At 40.8% G+C, this 14931-nt stretch overlaps 1 protein-coding gene and 1 pseudogene across 3 annotated transcripts in view; one reads left to right on the forward strand and one right to left on the reverse strand.

Moving 5' to 3' along the window:
• RPTOR (regulatory associated protein of MTOR complex 1) overlaps positions 1 to 14931 on the reverse strand; it is a 302464-nt gene that overhangs the window by 124447 nt on the left and 163086 nt on the right. For both annotated transcript variants that reach the window (XM_081899559.1, XM_081899558.1), the window contains exons 8-9: positions 10161 to 10261; positions 9428 to 9572 (exon numbers count right to left, since the gene is read on the reverse strand). In XM_081899559.1, the coding sequence (XP_081755685.1) occupies positions 9428 to 9572; positions 10161 to 10261 (246 nt within the window). The remainder of the gene's footprint in view (positions 1 to 9427; positions 9573 to 10160; positions 10262 to 14931) is intronic.
• LOC309363982 (cytochrome c pseudogene) lies at positions 14267 to 14822 on the forward strand (annotated as a pseudogene). The gene has a single exon. The product of its transcript is annotated as a cytochrome c pseudogene (transcript).

Consider the following 14931-nt stretch of genomic DNA (forward strand, 5'->3'; position numbering starts at 1 on the left):
TCGCCTATTTAGATTGAGGGTAGGAAACACTCTCTTCACTGTGTCATCACATAGAAAATTTGACTGGCTACATCACATCACAAGGAAGCCAGTTCAGAGTGAAGTCCCTGATTGTGAATTTGACTTCATTGTGTTGTACCATATCTGACTAGCCACATAACAACTTGATGTCACTGTACTGATTATATGTTATCTGACTAACTGATGATCACTTCGGGGGAAAACTCATTAAAGATGGTACAGAAACTGCAGATTGCTGAAGGAATAAGCTCCAAAAAGGACACCCAAAAACCTATGGAATATTTTTGGGTGGGGCTTAAACTTCCTTCCTGAAACCTACCCCTTTGGCCTGGTTTTTCTGTTGCCAAAAAATTAGTAGAGCCCTAGGGAATCTGTTTGCACTTATTAAGCAGCCAAATAAGGCACTGTGAATGAAAATGTGAAATACAGGGTATTAATCTGAAGGAACACTGGTATTTTAGAAGGCAGACAGAATGATTCCCCCATGACTTCACATCAAAAATGAAAGTATGGAAAGGCCTCTGTGATTCTTGTCATTAACTCCCCACTCATCCCCTGGAGAAAATGGCAGCAATGTTTTACTTTAAAATATAAAGTGTTTATTTCCCCTACTGAAATTCCATCTTCCTTCACTCTATACAGCAAAAGTATAATATACTTCTGAATAATTTATCCCAATCTCCTCCAACTTGCCTCTAGTTTAAGTCTCTTGAGGTACAGCAATGCTTGACTTTATAAGTAAGAAAAGGAAGGCAGAGAACTTCTAGATTTCCTTAAAGACCACTTTATTATGCTGGCTGTAAATTGTTCCGGATTGTAAACGTACACTACTATGTTCTCAAAAATGAAGCATGGTTAAAAAGGCTCACTTTGGTCCTCCCTCTTTCACATCGAATTTTGGCAGATACCGTGTGGCTTTGCTTTAGTTTTCTGAAAATGCTTTTAGTCCGACTCAATGTTTTGGCAAAAAATTACTTATTTCTTATCCCAATGTTTTCTACTAAGTTTCCTTCTGAATACTGGCATAGGTTCATGCTACAGGAATGTGAATGCAAGGCACCTATATTCTGAGAGCATTGTCACTAGTCTGCCTTATTGCGTGATAGATTTTGTAAAGAATTCGAGCATTTCAGGCTGTATTGAGTACACTGGACAAGTTCTTATTCTTACCATGTTTGTTGTTTCTGCAGCAATCAATCTGTGCTCTGTCCTATTTGGTTCCCCGCCCCTCGCCCTGAACTGGTCAATTACATACTGGTATGATAAGTGCAAATCATGTTGTGGGCATGTGCACACACTTACAACCCTGAAAATCTCTGTTCAGGTTTATGATGGTGGAATTAAAAACTATGTGAAACAGGTTCAGGCAATGAGTTTGGAATTATCTCTGGGAAACCACCTGCTATTTTTAGGTGTTTTTGCTGTTTAGTCGTGTCCGACTCTTCGTGACCCCATGGACCAGAGCACCCCAGGCACTCCTGTCTTCTACTGCCTCCCGCAGTTTGGTCAAACTCATGCTGGTAGCTTCGAGAACACTGTCCAACCATCTCGTCCTCTGTTGTCCCCTTCTCCTTGTGCCCTCCATCTTTCCCAACATCAGGGTCTTTTCCAGGGAGTCTTCTTTTCTCATGAGGTGGCCAAAATATTGGAGCCTCAGCTTCAGGATCTGTCCTTCCAGTGAGCACTCAGGGCTGATTTCCTTAAGAATCGACAGGTTTGATCTTCTTGCAGTCCATGGGACTCTCAAGAATCTCCTCCAGTACCAGAATTCAAAAGCATCAATTCTGTGGCTATCAGCCTTCTTTATGGTTCAGCTGTCACTTCCATACATCACTACTGAGAAAACCATACCTTTAACTATATGGACCTTTGTAGGCAAGGTGATGTTCTTTGCTTTTTAAGATGCTGTCTAGGTTTGTCATCACTTAATTAATTGATGTATATGCTGCCTTTGTGTTGACTTACCGGAAATCACAAGAACATGAGACACCACCCTATACTGAGTCAGACCACTGTTCCATCCAGTTCAGGGTTGCCTACACCAACCGGCAGCTACTCTCTAGGGTTTCAGGGCCAGGGACATGCACAGCCATACTTGGGAGATACTGAGGATTGAACTTGAGGCCCTCTGCATCCAAAGCAGATGCTCTGCAACTGAGCTATGGCCCCTTCCAAACCATCTAGCTCCTACATCAAGAAAAGAAAAAAAGAATGCTCTGCTACCTATAGTTTGCTAGCTAAAGAAATAAACATGAAATCAGATGCTTCCATGGCTCATGCATTTCTTCTTGCTGTTGCAGTAGGCCTTGCCCCTTGGTGGCGCAGGTTGGGATGAGAGAGTCCTTTTGGGGGAAGTGGTGGCAGCAGCTTTTAAATCATGCGGCTCTGTTCACTTTGATTGTGCTCAGAGGCCCACAGTCTACTGGGCAGGCGAGGATCACAGGCAGATAATAAGGGAGCAGTGTCCCATAGAACATCATTTTAATCTTAACAGCAACTAAACTATACACACAGGTAGTTTCCCTTTGGCTTTTCCTGTGTCTGCCCACCACGGGAGGTTAAGGTCAGCTAAGATCATGCTGCTGAGGCCATCTTGATCTGACACAGCTTCTTGAGGAGCAGCTTTTCCTCCTAATTCGAGCAGCTGCTGTACAGGGGCAGAGCTTATTTGGAGCTGAATCGGAATTTGTGTTTTCATTGGGAGGAGCTCTCACAGCTGTAGGAGCTATTCCAACGCCACTTTTCTTACCACCCTTTCTGAGAAAAGGTGGGAGGGAGATGGGAGCTTTCCCAAGGTGCAGGGAGCGGCCAGCATGTCTCTACAGGGAGGTTTTTACTAGCATTTCTATCTCTCAGGCACCCGCTTTTCTTTTTATTATGTATCCTCTACCAGCCATGGAGCAGCATGTCTGCTAAAAAAACTGGAATGCTCCAATGAAAAGTTTTTGATAATAACTAAACAACTTTTTTACTCTACAGTCATGCCTCCCTAAGCAGTAGCTTAGGAAGCCTGCTCCAGCATTGTATTGAGAATAGCCACCATTAATACGGTAATGATCACTATCTGCACTTCTGCATTTCATTTCCCTGAAACCTCACTGCTTACACACCCACATCTATCCACCCATCCATCAGTCCATCCATCCACACACCTCTGTAACTCAGGACAACACTTCATGCATATGAAGTAAACTGTAGTCTACGAAAGCTAATGCCTAATAACCTTATTATTTAAAAGTGCCAAAAGACTCTGTCACTTTTGCCAAAACAGATTAACGTAGCTACCCCTCTGGAAATTGCTCCAGAGCCCAAGAGACCAGCAGCTCACACAGAGACAGTAAGGAAAGTGATCCTCCAGCTGATGCATCCAATGTAAACACAGTGCTGCTGCCCTGCATGACAGCAGTGTGCAAGCAGCCCACAAACTTGACCTACTGCTTGGACCTGCCACTATGTTGCTACATGCCCTGCAGAAAAACCCTTGAGCAGGAAGGGTGGCTAACCACACAGATTTGGCCAAACAGAATGGTTAAGGAGCAGTAGTGGGCAGTCGTGATAATTTTAGGAATTTCCAGCCACGTTAGCCTAGAAAGACAACAATAGGCTTAAAGATTAACAAATTTTATGATGACTTTTGTTCATAAAGCGTAACCCTCAGTTGAAGATATAAATATACTAAGTGGAGGTGGGGGTGTTGTAAGCAATGATAAATGCAATGCAAAAACACAGGTATTGACAATTCAATTACATACAGAGTGCATACAAGGTAAGCACAGTGACTCTTTACAACAGTAGTGATGCAATCATCAATTTGGCAATCCTGAGTTTGTACTAGGGAAGAAAACCATTTCCTCAATTCAGACCCAAACAAACAGCTTTAGGGAACAGGATGTTTTAAGATTATAAATGGTGAAGGAATCACAAAAACTAAGATTCCGGGCAGGATACATGCTATTAAATAGGGACTGAGAAGTAAGGTGAAGTAAAGCCATCAAAGGTAATCTCAAGTGATTTGTACTGAAAGTGGAGAGAGAAATCCCTTCTGCATTGTGAGTGAGCAGAAAGGAGATAATCCCCTTTAGGCACATATTGATATACAAAAACAATAGGGTGAAATGGCTTCCATCAAACTTCTATAAGGGGGCTGCTATTATTATTCATGAGATAAAGAGATGCTCAAGTCAAGTGGAAAAACATTCGCAGCATATGTACATCCCTCTAGCACCCTCACAGCTGAACAGCAGACTGTCACAATAGGCTGTCAACTGTGCTATGTTTTCCTTTTCACAAAAGCTACTAAACAGCATCTAACACAGCTCTGGAACTCAGGCAGGTGGCATTGGAGGAGCAAAAAGGAGCTAGAAAGAAGTTGGTGGTCCTGGTGAGGATCATAGAATAATAGAATCGTAAAGTTGGAAGGGACCCCAAGGCTCATCTAGTCCAAGTTCTTTCAGTGCAGGAATCTCAGTCCCCCATCCAATTTAAAATCAAGACACCAGAGCAGTAAAAATGACATTATACAAGCCCCATGTGTATTAATTCTGCAGTATGTTTCAGGCAGCTTCCCAAGAAACAATGCCTTTTGCAATTTCCCATGTTGTGGGAACACAGCGGAGCTGAGTTGTTAAACTACATTCAAAGTTCAAAGAGCCCTACTGCCAGCACAGCCATGTCATTTTATACAGCAAGCACAACTCTCTGCAGGAAGAATCCTACTCTAGCAAAAAAAATGCTGCAATCTGGATAGTGGGCAAATGTGATATACCTGGAAAAGAGCCTGAGTGAAAACATGTGAAAAATATGCACCTACCAATGCAAAACAAACATGTGCCACCTGTATTGTGAAGAGCCCATTTTGTAATACTACCCTGAAATAAGTCAGATGATGGGTAGGTATGCCCATCATTTAAATTTTTAACGAATGAATCACTCCCTGAATGAAGAGCAAAAAAGACGAAAGCAAAACAAGTATCTGTGATGGAGCATTAGCCACCCATTTCAATGGGAAGGGATGCTGGTCCCTCAAGACTGAAAACAAACAAAAGATAAACTACATTTTTTCCCAAGGCTTAATTGCAATGTCATATTTCCTCAGCATTAGCAAAAGGATGATGTTGCATTTGGTTTCACCGCATTTGAAATGCAAAGCTTACATGACCCACACTAATATACACTTCTAGCAATGTAGAGATGTGCATGCTTATAACAGACAATGCAGTTAAAATAGAGGCACACCATCAGAGGCAGAATTAGTGGTTTGGCATGCACTACCAAGAGATGTGGCAATTTGTGTATACAAGAAAGAGTCGTATGATCTTATAAAACACTGCACCAGAAAGATGTCGAACAGGTGAAAAGAATATAATCTAGAACAGAGATAGGGTGACATATGGACTCTGCAGGCAGCACTGGGCTGCTAAAAATGATGCCTCGTCTGCAACTGAATTGCCAGATAATAGCAGCGTGGGCTAGGGAAAATATATTGACAGGACTGATATGATTCTGAGGTCATGTGTTACTGATCCTGCTCTAGAGCAAAGACAGAAAACAATAGTTCACTCAAGAAGGCATGCTGGGATAACCACCCTCCAATCTACAAATATATTTTATTTTATAAAAGATTGTATATATAAACACACATGAAAGAGCAAGGGGGCAATAGGAAGAATAGAATATCTTTACATCAGATCCCCAAGGAAAGCAGATTAATGTGTTGTAAACATAACTGTCAGACCAAATTACCCATTTATACTGTAGCAGAGAATAACCATTTCTCATGAGAGAACTAGCCGCATACCTGCAGTGCTCCTAAGCATTCAAAATGCAGTGGGCTCAACAAGCATGATTTGGGCTGCTGTTGGTTGTTTTTGTTTTTGCTGGGTTTGTTACTCAGCAAAAGAAAAATAAGGTTTAATATTTTCCCAATGTGGGGATAAGGAAGGAGGTAGAAGTGAGAGAACTTAATTTCTCCCTCTCCCTGCTGGAAAAGGCAGCCCAAACAGTTAAGGGAACATCGAGTGCAGCCATCCCCAACACACCGCAATCCCAGATGCTGTGGAGTCCAACTTCACGGCTAATCGTCTGGGATGATGGAATTTGTAGTCCAGAAACATCTGGAGTGTGCCAGGTTGGGGAAGGCAGGTAACACTGCAAAGTTAGCATTTATTCTCTGCAGGTAACCAACCGTGTTCCAATTATTGTACATTGAATAATTTATTATTTTGGGTATACTATAACCTTAAGCAGGGTCGAAACTAGGCTTTCTATCACGCAGAGCAAAGACCCAGTTTGTCACCCCCACCCCCACGTGCATTTGCGTACACCCCCCCCAACACATTTGTTCATAAAGGGTATAAAAAGAAGTTTGAAAGAGGATGGAGAAGAGATAGTCTCTCCAAATAGTAAAACTGTCTGTGTATTTATCTGGCTTTCATTCAAGATTAAGTAGATCTCCTCAGAGAGTAATAGATCATTTGAGGAATTATAAGAAGCATTATGACTATAGTAATAATAATAGTAGAAACTGTGATAATTATCAGGCACATACCAACGAGTAAGTCCTATTGAACTCAGCAGGACTTACTTCTGAGTAGTAAAGGCTTGAGTTAAAGGCTCTAAAGAATGAAATAAAAGAATAAATACTGTGCAAGTTTCCTTTAAAAATTGCTGGCTGCTGAACCATTGCAATTAAAGAATTTAAAGTGGATTGGCTATATTTTCCTTCCAAATTACAGGAAGGGATAATTAATAACGATGATGATGGTGATTAATATTATTATTATTATTATTATTATTATTATTATTATTATTATTATTATTATTATTTAGTTATACCCTGCACATCCAGCTGGGTTTCCCCAGCCACTCTGGGTGGCTCCCAACAGATCAAAAACAGAATAAAACATCAAACATTAAAAACTTCCCTAAACAGGGCTCGCATGTCAGCATCACATTTCTTTCATTGCAGGTATTTTGTTTTCAGTATAAAGAGGACTTCCTTCCAAGGTGTGGGGGGCAGCTTACTTACATTACTTACATTAATTAGACTTAAGCATGCTGGTTATATAAGGCTGAGTATCCAAAGCATTCACATGTGCTTCCCGCCCGGTGTCAATGTGCATACATATGACTGCTACTTGACAGCAGGGATGAGGAATCTGTGGCCATCCAAAGTTGCTGGGTGCCAACTCCTACCAGCCACAGTAAGTACAGCCAATGGACAGAAACGATGTGAGCTGTTGTTCAACAGGTTCCCAACGCTGCTCCTCAGGCAAAGGGCCAACTAACTCATAGTAACTATCACCTTCTCCGGAATCTAAAGCTTTTATGCCTTCATTCTCATTATCAAAATAACTCTGCTGTCTGTTAATGTTTACTTTCATTTCTCTCTGTCTGCTGCCTTCTGAAAATGATTAATTAAGGACACTCACCATAGCCTTTCCTGGACCAATTCCTCATTATATCCCCCCCCCCAATTAAATCAAGCCTCACATGATATGCCTCCTGCTTTTCATCACAGGGCTTATATTGCACTAATTTTGTCATTCTTCTCCACAACTGCGTCAGAGAGATTCTATCAAAATCCTCTTTGGAAATCAAAGTAAACAACATGTCCTTGAATAGTGTTATTTATTGCCCAGAAACCTTTTCGCATATGACAGAGCTGTGAAGTTTATTTTACTGCAACCATGTTGCCTGGACTTTCCTAGGTTGTATGGTTTGTCCAAGCATTGCATTTCTATGGCTGTAATTAGACAGGCTTGGGAATCAGAAAGATAATTGCTCTATCTAATCACCCCCACACTTTCATTTACTGAGTGTTTGCTAATAGAAATTAATTTAAGAGACTCTTGATAATAACTGTGCCATTTACATTCTGATCCATCATATTAAAAAGGAGCAGGATGACAGGAAACAAATGCTGTGGACAACTCTGCATTGCTTTATGCCCACATGAGACTGTTTTAGAAGCATCACAAAGCCAGATGCTCTGGGCCATTTTTGAACTATTTTAAAGCAGTATCATGGGAGGTTTCCAGCTACCCCCCTCTTTGCCCTTGGAAACCTTGCAAGTGGCAGCAGGAGAGGGACTCACAGCAACATCATGGGAGGGGTGTTTCTAGGACTAAGCTGAAACTGCGAAGCTCCCTTGTTATTTTTGCTACTGGGTGCTGCATGTTAAGCAATCTTGTTATAGTTATAGTTATAGTATTGGAAGGTGGTTTTCTTTGATATGTTATTTTATTTGCTATTGCTCTTTTGTGTTACGTTATTGCTTTGCTATGTCATTATGAAATAGTTTTTGCAGTGTTTGTTTGAAATGCATCCCCGTTTCTTTATTGTAAGCTGCTTTCAGGCATAACTTCTTCTTTTTTTGTAGAAAAGCAGCATACAAATAAAATGAATGAATGAAAGAATGGATTTATCCATTATTTGTGTATATTTGCTCCCAATATTTTATTTCTGAAATGAAGGATGCCAGGGTTCAAGAGTTCCTAGAGTTCATGTCCTCTGCTCACCTCTTATTCCAGAAAACTACAGAGAGGCGAAAACCCTTTGCACATGTCTAAAAGCATATTCCATTACCAGGACTCAGACATGGCTACTGGCTATGCTTAAGGAAGGCCAATGGGATTTGGGAGCCCAGCAGCTCACAGGATTCTCACCACTGTCTTAGGCTTTGGTGATTCTTTTATCAAAATAAGGGGTGATATTCAATGACCATGTCCCATCAGGCAAGGATTTCTACTTGTGCAATGGGACCTTCTTTCCTTCTCTATGCACCCCACAAACACCTGAATCTGCTCCAGAGGGTTTGCAGAAAACCTTAGAACAAATTTAGGTGAGCCGGGGAGGGAAAATGACAACATTTCATTGTGTAAGTGGAAATCCTTGCACTGACAAATTGTTAACGGGTTGTTACATTGGATACAACCCATCATCTATCAACTGGACATGAGCAATTGCTCTAGTTAAGGAATGCCTAACTTTTAGACCTAGCAAAATGTGATGCGACAATAATTCTGTTTAATTGGAAAGTGAGGGAGTAAAGTGACAGTTATGTCTCTGAGGCCTTTCTTAGAACTACATCCAGAACCAAAACACAAGGACAACAGTAGCTGGTATAATAGAAAAACAGGATTTCAGTCCCAATAAAATGGAGCATCTGTACCAGGAAAATAAGGCACATATCTAATAATATGACCTAACATATCTAGGAAAGAAGACATTTGGAGATGGGTAGTAGGGTTCCCACATCTTCTTTCATACTTGATCCATGTATTAATCACAAAAAGCATTAAAAGGATTCAGGCAATAACATTTTGTGACAACAGCACCTAAAATTTCTGCTAAGCATCTGTGTAAAACCTTTACAGCATGAGGGAAATTTCGGGTAGCAACTTACCACATGGCATGCATGTAAGTCGGAGGTAGACGAGGGCTGCTGACAGGTGTGCAATTGTAAGACCTCATTATCCTTTCTGCCAATAAAAAGTTTCGAAAGAGGCTTGCCACCAGTAGATCCTGCCTGAAGAGCTTTTGGAAAAGATCTGCAAAAAAGACAGAAAGATGGATGGCACCTATAAAGAGCTGGAAAGTAATAGAAAGCATTGGGGGGGGGGGAATGGGACACCTGAATAAATCCATGTCCTCTGGCAAGAATCATTATTGCAATAGTTAGGCCTGCTGTTGTATATTTAGGTTTAAAACACACTAATAGATACTGGATGAGCCTTCAACTGGGACTTTACACTTAGGAGTCAACATTTATTTTTTGTTTGCATAGTTTTAATAGTGGAAATAATATCCACTGAATGTCATTCTGGTACCTGCCATGCAATATCCTAAAGCCTCCAGAATGAGAACAGCTGTAAAGGGCAGAACTATAGCATACCCCAAGCAAAAAAAAGGGGGGGGGCAAAGCACACAAACGCAAAGACACTTGACATGGCAAGGAAATGAAGTTTGGTAAGATCCTACTTTATCCATTCAAAATGTTCTCCCTTTTTTTGTATCTCAGTTCTCATTGCTTCCTATTTCCCCTCATTAGTGCTTCATTTCATACTCCTGCTCTCTTCTATTATGATCAAGCTATATATATTGCCAGTAATTCTGTAGCTTATATGCCATAGCTTTACCTCTGGGTAGGACGTTCCATGCAATTGTATCTGTGATGGCTGTAAAGATCCAATTCAATTCTCCCAGAGGCGTTCTTCTGTCATTCAGCCTCCCAGGAATTCTGCAAGGAATAACGAAATATTATTGTTAAAACAGAAACATGCTAATCTATTCCAATGCCCACAAAAGTGCTGCAAAAGGAAGCTATCCTTTATCCTTATGTTCTAAATGTAAAATGTACATTTTTTGGACTTAGGCTACAATCCTAACTATGTTTGCTCAGAAGTAAGTTATATTGTAAGTAAGCAGGCACATGCAGAGCTTGTCTTAAACCTGGGTGGGGGGAGTCTTGACCATGAGACACTCTGCTGTGGCACCACTGCCTGATCTGATCTGACGCTACACGCTAATACGCAGTAACAGAGGTCCATATTTTACTATCAAAGCCTTGCAGTGCATAAGGACAGTCAGGTCTCTGGCATGGATCCCTAGCTAGCTTAGCCCTTTGAGGCCTTGGGGCAAGTGCACCCGTCTGTCCCCTGCCTCTCCATGGGCTTGTAAGTAAGACAGTTCAATGGGGCTTACTCTCAGGTAAGTGGGGTTAGGAATGCAGCCTTAGTTGACCCCTGAATATTTTCTTTCACATGGTCGTTCATCTCACTGTTTCCCTCTCCCATGGCTTCTTGCCATCTCACAGTTCAAATAGTGAACTAAAAAGGCTTGAATTTTGAACTATGTTAAAGAACATAAAATTACTGGAAGCAAAATCTCCTGGATACTTCAGAATAAATGCTAATAAGCAAGTGGGGAATACTTTTATGATCTGTTTTCCAACCCCAATGCCTAATTATTCAGTAAGGATGAATTACACACTAAATCATTGAATGGATTGACGAATAAACCAGTGAAAGTTTTTGAAAATGAGTAGCTTAGAAAATGTGGGGAAATTTAACAAATCACAATGCATAACTAAACATCTAAATGAATTAGCACAGTTGACTATAACCATCCCTCCAATAATCCAACTATAAAGTTACTGGATGAAGAAGCATAGTATCTTCCTGTGAAATAAAATTTCATAATAAAGGTCCTAGGGAAAAGTTGCACAAATTATTCTTATGAAAATAAAGCAAAGCAGAACAAATAGCTTCTTGTGAAGATCAAATCTTTGGTCTAACTTCATGTTATCTAGTGTTCTATGTCCTTACTCAAATATTCCATTAAAGGTCAGTGATGATTTCCCCTGATATTAAAAACAATCCAGTAGGCAAATCTAATGTATGCAGTTGGGACTGCTAATGTTTGCTAAGGTGGCAACTGTAAATATTTGTAGTAGTAGTACAACTAGTAAGAATTATTTTGATGAATTTTAGTTTTATTTAAGGTATAGGAATGAATTTTGCTTTACTGCTGTATTCATTTATGATGTAAGCCATCCTAGAATTGCAGATCAGATCGAAGGAAGGAAGGAAGGAAGGAAGGAAGGAAGGAAGGAAGGAAGGAAGGAAGGAAGGAAGGAAGTTTTCTGTGCAATATGGCAGCCAGTTGTGAACATCATTTGATGCATAACCAAAATTACATTGAAGGAAGCTCCACTGAAATCAATGGGAAGTTGTTCTAATGAATTAGCTCCAGGGAATTAAAAAATTGCCCCCGGTTATTTAATATTTCATTTACTGTATTGCATTTTAATCCCATCCTTCCTTCAAGAAGCTCAGAGTGGCATACATAAATTCTTATCCACTCCAAGTTTATCCCCACAATATATTCTGTAAAATAGGTTAGGTTGACAGAGATTGGCTTACAGTCACATACTGAGCTTCATGGTTGAGTGTGGATTAGAATAGTAAGTGACACAGTTTGCTATCCAAGGTACTCTCACCTGTATTTTAGAGGTCATATCAAATTTTTAGATAGATACAAATTGCTATGCCTTGCAATTACAGTTGCAGAACTGCATGTTAAAAAATAGTGTCAGGTGGGATCAGATAGGAATATTGTAGCACATTCCTAAACCACCCATCTCTGTTATTCAGATTATGTAACAGCATTTTTCTGGGTAGGTAACTGACCAATCAACTAACATTTAATTTCTCATATTGCACCTGTAATTTCTCAAAAGGTGGCATAGGTACAGCTAAGGGATTTCAATATCGTAGATATCAGCACTCTTAGAAAGCATTAATATAGCTGGAACATTAAGTCCTTCACTAATGTGTAAAGTTTTAAAATACATATAACCTTCAGGGACATCTTATGAAGGAGACTGTATTCATTTAAAAATATTAGATTCATTAAGACAAGCAGTTCTCTCCCCTCCCCAAGTTTCAGATGCAAAGCAAATTCTACAGAAGATTCCCATTTTCCTTTCAAAGATTAATATAAAATGCTCCTTTTTCTCGAAGAAACCCTCAAACACTTCTGGAACACTAACACTGTAGATCTGGTGTCCAAACACAAGCCAAAACAAATGATTAGCAAACATGATGAGCACTTAAATTAGGCTTAGCTTTCAAGAGCAGTATGTTTTAGGATGATGGTGAAGATACACCCATATGAGACTTAGCTTCAGCTGGTATTGGCTGGTTCTTGGATAAGGTTGTATCCACAAAATAATCTTGTTAACACAAGGACTTCTGCTTGCACAGTGGAACTTCCCGTCGTTCTTTTTCGTCTGCGTACTGACGTCTGTTCTGGGGGTTCTCCCCACCCTCCGGAACATATGTGGGTGGGTGTGGGGAGAGAAAAGTGTACGGACATTCCATTGCACAAGTGGAAGTTCTTGCGCTAATGGGATGGTTTCATTGGATATAACCAATAGTGTTCTATTCAATTATATCCCTTCACACACTGAATGCTCTTCAATTCAGTGGCAGTTTCCATGGACAGAAGGTGGGCAGAGCAGTGATTTTTGTTGATTCCCCTTTCCCTCTACAGACTGCTGTGCTCCCAGGGCCACATCTGTTCCAGGGATTTGGGGAACTCTAGGGAAGAACATGGAAGTGACATACGGCGCAGCAGGAGAGAGGAGGATTTTGTGGGGTTTGTTGTGAAAATCACCATCCTTCCTTGAGGCTTCTGCTGAAACCAAGAGTCTTCCATGAGTAGAGAAACAACTGAATACAATCCATATGAATTATTGTTACAGTGGTACCTCAGCTCTCGAACAAAATCCATTCTGGAAGCCCGTTCGGCTTCCAAAACGTTCGAAAACCGAGGTATGGTTTCCTGTTGGTTGCAAGAGCTTCTTGCACTCAGCGGAAGCTGTGTTGCACGTTCAGGTTCCGAAAAACATTAGAAAATGGAAGCATTTAATTCCGGGTTTTCGGCATTCACGAACTGAAACATATGACCACGGAGGCTTTTGGGAACTGAGGTTCCAATGTACTACTATATTTCTGCTGTTTTAAGGCTGAATTGGACTGAATAGTTGTGCCAGTGGAAGCTAGCAAAATGGGGCTTTCTACCCCCCCCCCTCCTCTCCACCCCACACCCTCTCAGATCAGAAACCCCAGAACAAGCTGGGGGAAGAGAGGAGAGATTGTTCTGTCTGGCAAGCAGAAGTGCTTGCAAAGATGGAACAATTGTAACTGTGCGATGTTGAATTCCTCCCTTAGTTGTGTTTTACCACGTTGTATTTAATTTTACTGCAGGAGCAAGTGCACGTGCTTGATCTGAAAGGTGGAGTATTTAAAGTTTTAAATAACCAGCTCTATACTACTTGACTAAAAATATGGTTGTGAAAATGGTGGGGGGAGTCAATTGACCGATACTTTTCTTTGTGGAATTATTTTCAGCTTTAGGAACTGCCCTACCATTAGGTTGAGTGAGACTATTGTCTTAAGCAGTTGATTTTGGATGTTAGGAAAGGGGAACAAATTGATGGACTATTTCATTTATCTTCATTGCACTTTTACTGCAAGGGAGAGGAGGAAACAGTCTTGGAATTTTCTGCCTCAGGTGCCAAAAGATATTGGCCAGCTTTTAAGTGTTATGTACTTTGGGGTACTTGAGGAGGTTGGTGCCATTTGCTGCTCTTCCTTGGAAAGCAAATGTCTTGGGCCACCCTGCTTGCCTGTGGCACATGACTCTTCTGAAAGAGTCAGAGAAGCAAGGTGTAGGGCTCAGTCTGCGGAACTCTTGACATGAGAACGTGCGGCGGCCGCAGCTTTGCATCCCTTCCTCTACTTTGCGTGCAGTGACCATGGGAGACATTGAGAAGGGCAAGAAGATCTTTGTTCTGAAGTGTTCGCAGTTCCACACAGTTGAGAAGGGAGGCAAGCACAAGACTGGCCCTAACCTGCATGGTCTTTTTGGCCGAAAGACTGGTCAGGCTGAAGGTTTCTCTTACACAGAAGCCAACAGAAGCAAAGGTATAACCTGGGGAGAAGATACACTGATGGTTTACTTGGAAAACCTCAAGAAGTATATTCCAGGAACCAAGATGATATTTGCTGGCATTAAGAAGAAGGGGGAGAGGGCAGATTTAATAGCATTCCTTAAGGAGGCCACTTCTAACTAATGGCTTCTGCTGCCTTATTTATTTCACCATACAAATGGAAATGACTCTCTGATGAGATTTGTTTTTAAACTTTCTATTTTTACATGCATCATATTGTAGCAGCTTCAAAAAGCCTCCTCGTCAGCCAGAGAACTTTTGATCATGGATGGTCCTTAACATATGTACTTATTCTTATATTATAATTTATAGAATTGTGCAATCAGGCTTGAATAAGTACAGTCAGGGTGAGAGTAGCGTTTCCCGATCATGTAATTAAAACAACCCCTGTA

This window comes from Podarcis melisellensis (genome assembly GCF_964234715.1).
Source record: "Podarcis melisellensis genome assembly, chromosome: 2".
Classification (NCBI taxonomy): Eukaryota; Metazoa; Chordata; class Lepidosauria; order Squamata; family Lacertidae; genus Podarcis; species Podarcis melisellensis.